General features: G+C 40.1%; 1 protein-coding gene across 1 annotated transcript; it reads left to right on the top strand.

The window, feature by feature from the left end:
• Nucleotides 1-856: 856 nt before the first annotated feature.
• LOC104411702 (putative E3 ubiquitin-protein ligase UNKL) lies at nucleotides 857-9,736 on the top strand (the record flags this gene model as incomplete). Its single annotated transcript, XM_010022191.1, has 5 exons — nucleotides 857-944; nucleotides 4,642-4,866; nucleotides 6,099-6,301; nucleotides 7,104-7,358; nucleotides 9,585-9,736. Coding segments are annotated over 5 exons (923 nt in total), but the record flags the coding sequence as incomplete, so codon positions are not given.
• Between the last annotated feature and the right edge of the window lie 530 nt (nucleotides 9,737-10,266).

Below are 10,266 nucleotides of genomic sequence, written 5' to 3' on the forward strand. Positions count from 1 at the left end.
ACAGTGACTGGGATATTCACTTTCCTGCCTGTAAAATCAGTATTTCTCTTGTGTCCTCCTGATTGTGGAGTTGTTCAACATTTGATGAAGTATAGGAACAGAGGGATAAATTCCTTAATTACACCCCTTTCTGCACAGAAAAGAAGTTAAGAGGAAGAAAGGGAAAAACACTCGTCTTCTACCACTTTATAAGCCGTGGACCTAAGAAGAAGTATACTGTTTAGAACTTTGTCATTGGTCAGAGAAATTTTAGACCGACATAAGACGTTATGAAAGGCAGTCTACTTGTTGAGTCTAAAGGGAATACTGATATTTGATTTTTACTTAATTTATTTTAACGTATTGCACATTCTTATTTTAATATTGTGACATTCCTTACATCTGTATGCCCTGGTATGTAACTCAGTTACCCAAGGGCTAATTGTTGTAAGGGACATTTACCCTCTTTCTGCAGGCATCATACCTGGTTTTATTCAATAATGATAAAAAGTAGTTTTACATAGGTATCCAAATTTTATTTTTCCTCTTTTTCTGTTGGTGTACATGTAAGCACAACGGGTGACACAGATTTCTTGAAAATCCAGATAAATAGCCACCTTTCCACCTTATCCTCTATTCGCCTCAGCAGCCTGAAGTGCTGTAATAGCTTATATATGAGAGTTTTCCCTTTTAGAAAACACAGATATCCTTCACTCTGTATCTCTAGTATGCTTAAGATCATGACCTAGATGCAAAAGTCTTCCGTGATGGAAGCACTAACAAAAATAGTCAAACTTTTCTCATTTCACCCATTGTGGTAGTTTTATGGGTAATTCAAGGATAATGTATTGATAAAATGTTTTGTTTAACAGGTTCTGCTTTTGATTTGCATTTTAATGATGTGAAGGATGCATCTGTAGATAGAGACTTAGAAGATCAAGAAGGCAGTGACCTTGGATTAACAAGTAAGAGGTTCAGTTTGTAAAATTACACTAATTTAAAGTATCTTTCACTTTTCACTTCATCACCTTGCTCATTTGAAAGTTGGCAGAAGATGCCTCACATAAAGTGACTGGTGACATGTTTGTCTTCAGATCTGAGCAGACCATTTGAGGAGGCAGCTTACAATTCATATTTGGTGGTGGTGATGTTTTGGCATCAAGTAGATATAGGCAGATCGTAGCAGTGGCTTCATTACTGATAGCAAGAGCTAGAAGAAACCAGTGCTGGATAACACGAATTAAGAAGTTATGCCAAATACTAGTTTCTGAGATCTCAACGGTGCTGCAAGCTGTGGTGCCACTCCTATCTTGACTGTGTTTTCTCCCAAGGTGGTTCTTTTCTACTAGAGACTATATTTGTGGTACCTGTATACTTCAGGTTATCAGGGAATCCATACAGAATGACCCAAAATGTTACAGTCTCAATAGGTAGTCATCTAGTTTTATGCAGATTCTTGTTGATAACATTAGTGGGAATATCTTCAGAGGTTTTAGGGCTTTATATTTGTTTCGGTTGATTGACTTACAATTTTCTGTCTGGTGATGATGGTAACGGGTCATTCCTTCACCAGAACAGTTTATATGTTATCTATAAATATTTTCCATGGTTGTTGATGATATGCCCATTCATACAGACCTGGAAAGAAACTGATAATATGTGCAATTTCAAATTTATTTCTCTGCTAGTCACGTTGGGTTCAAAAATTCTACTGCTGCTATAGTTTGTTTGACTGGTATTTCATTTACTGCCTTGTTCTATGCTGCAGAAATGATTATGTGTCATTGGAAGTACCATGAAGTATGGAACAGGAAGGAAATAATTTCACTTGTATGTGGAGAATATAGTTCATGTAGTGTAATAGGTCGACCTTGGTGGGTAGCCAGACGCTCATCCAGCTGCTCTGTCACTCCCCCCGCCTCCCTCAGTAGGACACAGGGCAAAAATAAGATGAAAAAGCTCATGGGTCAAGATAAAGACAGGAAGATCACTCAGTTGCTGTCATGGGCAAAATAAATTTGATTTGGGGAAAACTAATTTATTGCCAATTAAAGTAGTTGGATGGTGAGAAACAAAGAGAAAGACTAAACCAACCCCCTGCAACCTTTTCCCCAGGCTCAAGTTTATTCCCAAATCTTCTACCTCTTCCTTCCTGTCCCAAGCAGCACAGGAGGATGGGGAATGGGGGGCAGTGGTTAGTTCATAACAGTTCCCCTCTGCTACTTCTTCCTCTTCACACTTGTCCCTGCTCCAGTGCAGGTCCTCCCCATGGACTGCAGTTCCTGTCAGAAGAGCCTGTGCCAGCATGGGCTCTGCATGGGCTGCGGTTCTTTCAGGCAATATCCACCTGCTCTAACCTGGTCCTGTCCACAGGCTGCAGAGAACTTCCTGCTTTTACCATAGTCTCTTCCATGGGGTGCGAGATATACCTGCTCTACTGTGGTCTCTTCCAAACCTTCCATGGGCTGCAGAGGCAAATCTCTGCTCTGGCCCCTGGGGCACCTCCTCCACTTTGTTTTTTCCTGACCTTGGTGTTCACAGGACTGTTTCTCATACCTTTTGTTCCTTCATCCTCTGCCTGTGTGACATTTTTTTGCCCTTTCTCAAATATGCTCTCCCAGAGGTGGTACCAGTATGGCTGAAGGGCACACTGTGTCCTGCAGCAGGTCTGCTAGAGCCAGCTGGAGCTGGCTGTGCCTCTCCTGGCCATCCCTGCAGCACCGCCTCCCCCCCCTAGCCTTGCCCTGTGAACTCAAGACATGCAGGCAGATTGTATTTGCCAAAGTTCAGCTGGATTTGAAGATTATTTTAAGAACCAGAAAAGAGATGGTTCTTCTGTTACCATTTCATGTTGTTTGGGGGCTTCATTTTGGCTCTTAATTAATATTTAAAAGAATTCTTGCTTGGCCAGATTTTTTAACAAACTCCCTTTATTTTGTTGCTTCCTTGCTCTTGTTGCAAAAAGCAGTGTACGTTTATTGTCTGGTGTATTACATACATCTGTGGTTATATGCGTGTCCTGTATCTTCATCATATATTCGGTCATGAGGCTGACCTTGGTATCATTTGCTGGGTATTTCAAGGTTTATTTTTTTTGAGATATTGTGGCAGCGCAGCTTACGATGAGCATCCCTATCTTTTTGTTTTGAAATACTTCTGAAAGGAATGATGCCCCTGATTATATGAATTCACCTGTTTTAAGCAAAGCCAGAAAACTAGAATCATGACCCTTGCTTTAAGCATAATCATTTGACTGCATTTTTAGGGTTTTGTTGTTTGTGGTTTTTTTAGAGAAAAGGTAGTGTCATTTTTAGGTGCTAGTCAAACATATTGATGAATAAACCTTCACAGTAAATATTGAACTGTTTCCTGACCAGGAAAACTTACTGCATCTGTGAATTTATATGTAAGTAATTGCATAATTGAATTTCCTTTTTTATTACCTGTTTATTATATTATTATCATTTGTCCTGGTTTCAGCTGGGACAGAGTTAATTCTCTTTGTAGTATCTGGTGCAGTGCTGCGTTTTGGGTTTAGCCTGAGAACAGTGCTGATAACACAACGATGTTTTAGTTGTTGTTCAGTAGCGCGTAACCTGAGCAAGGACTTTTCAGTCTTACATGCTCTGCAGTGAGGAGGGGCACAAGAAGCCAGGAGGGAGCAGAGACAGGACACTGGACCCAAACTAGCCAAAGGGGTATTCCGTAGCACAGCACATCGTGCCCAGTATATGAACCAGGGGGAGTCACCCAAAAGGGACCAATCATTGCTCAGGTCAGGCTGGGTATTGGTCAGCGGGTGCTGAGCAGTTGTATTGTGTATCACTTGTGTTTCTTGTTTTCTTTGTTTTGCCTTTTAGTTTTGTATCTCTCGCCTTGTTATTTCCCTTATTAGTAGTAGTTGTAGTATATTTATTTTATTTACTAAACTATTCTTATCTCAACCCGCAGGTTTTACTCTCCTGCCCATTCCACCCAGGGAGGGTTTGGGGTGGGCGAGTGAGCAGCTGTGTGGTACTTAGTTGCTGGCTGAATGTAAACCATTACATCATTATTTTGGGAAATTATGAGCAATGCATTTGTTTGACTAAATTATTATTAATTTTTACTTTGTTTCAAACTAATTTTTCATAGATAGTTGAGTACATTTGACAGTTAAATCTATTGAATAAAAGCAAAAGTATGTAGACGGAAGAAATTGTGCGTATGTCTGATAATTACGCTGTGTATGATTTTCAAGGTATGTAGTCTCACTTGCTTAACTAAAATACATATTTTTCTTAATACTTTAAGTTTCAGTCTGTTTCTCCACTTGCGTTAGTTGTTGGCTGTAAAAATGCGTAAGCTGAATAACTGGATCTGAAAAACTTTTCTTCGTAGCTGCAGATGAGGCCACTACTGTAAAAAGCTACAAAGTCTGTTTTCAGGCACTAGGAAAAACTAGTGCCTCAAAGTGTTCAATTTCAAGTGTTCCATTTAAAAAAATATTTTTGCAATAGGAGATAAATAAAGGTTGGGAGTTTTTAATGGGAGATGTTTGACTATGTAATTTAACGTGCATTTGACTGGACTTTCAGAAAAGTGCTTACCAAAAGCTGTGTACTGCTTTGGAACAAATGGGCTTTTTGTTTGTTTTTTTTTTTCTTCCCCATGCATACACAGGTCAAAGATTAGTGGGAAGTTCAGCACCTGTCAGTATTGCAAGTTCTCTTGTTCGTTCCTCGTCTTTACATTCGTCATCATCCCTTTCAACTTCTCCACTCAGTTCTCTCTCACAATCGGTGTCTCAGTCTTTTGTTTCATCCACTACAGCTCCTTTCCACCAGCTGCCTTTGAAGACAGAACATAGCATGTTAGGCACCTCAGCTTCTTCTCACAACTCTTTAGGTGAGTAAGTTGAGAGCTGTATTTTGTGTATTTTAGGAGGGAACTTAATGGCAGGTAAGAAATGTTCAGTTCAGAGCTTTGCATGTTTCTTATGACTTCATCTGGACGGCAAAGCCCAGTGGTTGTAATTGATAACACTACTGCTAATGGGCTGTATGTGGTATGTGGGTGTTGTGGTTTAAGCCCAGCTGGTAACTCAGAACCACGCAGCCCCTCGCTCACTCCCTGCCTTCTTCCTCCCCCTGCTCCCAGGGGGATTTGGAGGAGAATCGAAGGAATGTAACTCCCACGGGTTGAGATAACTGCACTCCAGTAACTAAGGTACAATACAAACCACTGCTGCTACCAATAATAATGATAAGGGAAATAACAAGAGGGGAGGACGCAACCACTCACCACCCGCCAACCAATACCCAGCCTGACCCAGGCAGCGATCTGGGCCTTCCGAGTAGCTCTCCCCAGTTTCTATCCTGGGCATGACGTGCTGTGGTATGGAATAGCCCTTTGGCCAGTTTGGGTCAGGTGTCCTGTCTCTGCTTCCTCCCGGCTTCCCCTCCTCCCTGGCAGAGCATGAGACTGAGAAAGTCCTTGGTCACAGTAAACATTACTGAGCAACAACTAAAACCATCGGTGTTATCAGCGTTGTTCCCAGACTGAAAGTCAAAAAACACAGCACTGCACCAGCTACTGAGAAGGAGAAAAATGACTGCTGTAGCTGAACCCAGGACAGTGGGAGAAAGTTCAAGGAGTTTACTTCTGTTCCTAGTGAAGGGAAAAAATTCTTGAAAGAGGAGACGTATTCAGAGGTGTTTGAAAGGAGTAAAATAAAGGGTTTGCATACAGGCAACAAGAATGCATTTTAGTTGCAGCATTTTGCTAAAGGAAAACACAAAACAGAAAGAGGAAGAACTAAAATTAGGTATGAGCTGCTAGGAACAGCCCATTTTGTATATAAATGAATTCTCACTATTCCTTCTCCTTCTGTGGACTGTACTTTTATTAAAAGCGGCAAGAAAAAGAAAAAAATAAAAAAGTGGTAAGTCTCTTGAATTGCTGTAAATACCGAAAACATTTTCCTGACTGTCACGTTTCTGAAGGTAGCGAAATAATGTTATGAGCCTTGCAGGTGAAAGTATAAATTTTGCATATGTGGCACATCTGTTTTGTTCAGCATGTGAAAATTTTGCAGCAGTGCATGCAGAATAATTGTTTTTTCTGCCTTTGTTTTACAGGTTTAAATGGTGTTACAGGGAGCACTTGGGACTTTGTAACTGGGAATTTCTCTCCTAGTCCATCCCCAGTACTAAGCAGTGGCACTGCCCCATCAATAAGTTCAAATGCCACTGGGAATGAACTAACTCAAGTTAGACAGGAACTTGATGATGCCAAGAGAAAACTAAAACAATGGGAAGAATCTTGGCAACAGGTAAAACAGGTATGCTAATTTGTGGTAACATTAAATTATATACCTATATATTTTAACAAGCAGGCTGTTACTACTCTTTCTCCTTTTTACATATCTTCTTATCCTTGGACACAGTTTTATTACAGTCTGTCAAAGGAATGTTTTTCCATCCTTGAAATGCTAGCAACATAAAGGAAACAGCTTTTTAAAGGGCAGTTTATTTTCCCAAGGTTAATCTGCCTCTCTAGACAGGGACACTTACACATAATCAGAACAGTGCTGAACAGCAACATATCTTGGTGTTTCAGTAACAAAAGATATATATTCCCTCCCATACCTCTTTTACATGGTAAGCATGCAAATAAGTAGCGGCTTGTCAGCAGCTGTGGTTGGATAGTGTGCCTGGACAGTACGTAGCCACCTCAGCAGTCAAACTGAGGTTGTTTGATAACTGCCAGTCATGCATTTTCTGTAGTCCTTTCCTTCCCCTCATGTTGTTTTCTCTATGACGAGGAGTAGCTAAGTAGCTGTACTAATTTTTGATAGGTTTTTTATGTCTCTTGACATCAAATAACAAATTTAACATTTAAAATATATTTCATTTTGTAGAGTTCCAAAAAGCCTTCTGGCTGTTTACAGCCAAGTAACAGTGACATATCTAAAAATCACATTACAAATTACAACACAAGAAGAGTTGTTAATTAGAAGGTAGGATAAGTACAAAGAAGTGTGAAATAGACAGTAAATGCATTGTTATGTCTTTTTGCTTTTTGAATTTTTCTTCTTTTGTTAATTTTTAAAAAAATATACTCTGGAAATCTCTTTCTCCCAGGCATGCGATGCGTGGCAGAAGGAGGCTCAAGAAGCAAAAGAACGTGCTGACATCGCAGATGCGGACAAACAGCTCGCTCTTCAGAAGAAGGAGGAAGTGGAAAACAAAATAAAGAAGCTAAAGGCGCAGTTAGCTGCTTGTCTGTCTACTACGCTACCTTATATGAAAAAGCATGGAGATATAGATAAGATATCATTGCCAAAGCTTCGTTCCTTACAAAATCAGCTGCACTTAGATTTAGAAACAATAGATGAGGTGAGTTTTTTCATCTGCATAACTGTTTTTGATTGACTGAAACTGGCAGCTCAATAACCTTTAATGAAATTTTTATGCCAGGTTTCATTTCGAAGAGCAGTATTGCTCTAAGTGTTAATAAGCTGTTCTTTTCTGGAATAGAGGATGCAGTAGATCTCTCAACCTTATGGATTCTTCTTCTGAGAATTTGTTCAGCTGTCAGAACAAATTACAAGTGATTCACAAGAATTCTTGGCTGATTAAAGAAAAACCAAACTAACAAAATGTTTAAAGCCAGCTTTTACCCCCAGCATTTTGGGCACTACCTAAATAAATGAAAATAGTTGCCCTAAGCAAATGAAATTAGTTGCATGCCTTTCACTTCTTTAGAAGGTAAGTGGTGAGGTTCCCTGCTAGGAGTTTGTGTCAGAGCAGCCAGTACAGACTTGGAGTGGAGAATTACTGACATTAGAAGGGATGTCTGGAGATCACCCAGTCCAACACCTCGCTAAAAGCAAGGTCTACCTGGGGAGGTTGCTCAGTGCCTTGCCTGGTAGTGTTCTGAGTATCTCTAAGGATGGGGAGCCCACCACCTCTGAGGGCAATCTTTTCCAGTGTTTGACCATCCTCACAGTAAGAAACGTTTTTTCTTATGTCTGTGTGGAATTTTAGCTTGTACCCATTCGCTCTTCTTTTATTGGGTACTACTGAAAAGTCTGTCCCTCTCTGTTTTACTCTCTCCCATCAGGTATTTATACAGACCAGTAAGATGCCATCTCTTTGAAAAAGCTAAGTAATCTCAACTCTTCCAGCCTCTCCTCGTATGTCAGATGCTTCAGTCCCTTAATCACCTTAGCAGCATATTGCTGTATTTCACCTTCTCTCAAATCCAGGCTCAATTTCTGCCAAAATTTAAGATGCTCTTTTACTGCCAGAGTGAGGGCATTTCTCAGGGCTCTCAAAGCTGGGAATATCAGGTGCCATCCCTCTGAGCACATCAGTGAAGATAATAATGACCATGTACTGTTTCAGGCACCATACTTCCAACCTTGCTGGGCACAACTTGGTTTCACATTGCTTTCTTTCCTGCAGACTCAAGGGGCAGCAACACCACATCTGCCTCCAATTCTTACTGTTTTGTTTTGACTGTGACAGGATTGTCCAGACCAAAAGAAGGTTTCCTTGCACTCCTGGGACAGTCTGCCATGCTTCAGTACTTGTTTGAGTTCAGCAGTGTCTTCTCTGTCTCAGTGAACCTCCTGTCCAGTGCAAACAAATAGAAAAAAAAAGCTAGGCTCTCTTTAGAAGAATTTAAAACATAAATTAAATCTTTTTCAATAAAGAAGGTGGAGAAGGGCAAAGCTTGCTAGTTACCAGGCTCCTGTTACCAAGTACATTTGCAGGATTCTGGATTGGATTAGGGACTGCTATTGATTTTCTTTTACGGGAGATTTTAAAGAGGAGCAAGGGAGTCATTGAATCACTTACCAAGGACTTCGTTACGTCCTTCAATGGAAGTCATCAGAACCATTCCAGCGTCTCAGATTTTCTCTGCTGTTGTGGCCTCTTCTCACCCAGCTCTTCCAGGAGAAAGTTGCTGTCTTAGGCAGTGCCACACATAGCATTCTGGTCTTGCTCTTCAAAAAGTAACACAGCTTTTAGGTTCTTGTTCCTTAACTTTTTCTTGTTCCTTAATAGGGCCGATACGACTTATAACATGGAGACATTCATTGCAATTGTAACATCCTCCGTGAAGTCTGTATCTTTATTGAAGCCTGTAGCTTTACTGAAGTGTCACAGATTTGGGATGCTTCCATTTTGTCCTAATGCATGGCATGAGAAAAATGTAACAGTGGTTTGAAATGGCAAAATGAGGGAGTATATTAATCTTTTTTTTTGGTTATTTGGTTTTGGGTTTGGGGGGGGGGGGGGGGGATTTTGGGGGGGGTTTGATTATTTTTTTTTCCTGCCTATTTACATCACTTATCCCAATTATGCAGGAAAATTTCAGTGAAGAGGTTTAATCCTAGCTATTTTCCTTTCTAAAAGCACTTATACCCCTCCAACTGCTACTTGGAAGGTTGCACGTGCTTTGATATTATGACACTCAGTTCAGCTGTCATACAAGAACATTGTTGTTTGTGTTGTTGAATTAGAAGTTTACTCAGGACAACTAGGTGTAAAGCTGTTAGAATGCAACTGTGTACTTTGGAATTGGTTTCACTGAGTTCAATAATCTTTTTACAGGTGATTTTTCAGCTTCAATCAAAGAAGTGTATCCTGTGTCAGGAAGGTGATTGTAGTATTACCCTGAATCCACGTCAGCATTATGTACTTTGTGATCACTGTGCAGCTGCACAAGAGGAATGTCCCTGCTGCCAGAAAAAAAAAAATCTGTGGTAACATACATGCATAGTCCTCCTATCACATTTATGAATTAAGTAATTCTGTGGTTTTGTAGTTTGTATAAGAATTATATCACTCATAATTAACCAATTTAGTAGTGCTAGACTGATTTCTATTTTCATGTAAGAAACTTAGTTGCTTTAAACTAGAGAATAAGGCCTGCTCACCTTTACACATCAGCTTCAGTCATTTGATGAGGTTCTATAGTCTTGAGGTTTTTTTATTCCACCTCAATCCCATTCCAGCATTTTCTGACTCCCACTTATGTTCCTAGTGAACAAGCTACTTAGGTCCATTTGCACTGTAATCACTTTGTATAAATCTTACTGCAATGCCTGAATGATGTGTTTATACCTGGTTTTTTTTCACAAACAGAAGATGGATGCATAGATACAGTAACTACATGGACAACGGTACAAATGGTCCCTTTGCCATGTCTGTTGTGTGTGGAATGCAGAGCCAGTATTTTGGAATCAGTGTAACACTATGTTTACTTGGACATTTGAAAACCTCTAATTAATAT

Source organism: Nestor notabilis, unplaced genomic scaffold, assembly GCF_000696875.1.
Source record: "Nestor notabilis isolate BGI_N333 unplaced genomic scaffold, ASM69687v1 scaffold3859, whole genome shotgun sequence".
Lineage (NCBI taxonomy): Eukaryota > Metazoa > Chordata > Aves > Psittaciformes > Psittacidae > Nestor > Nestor notabilis.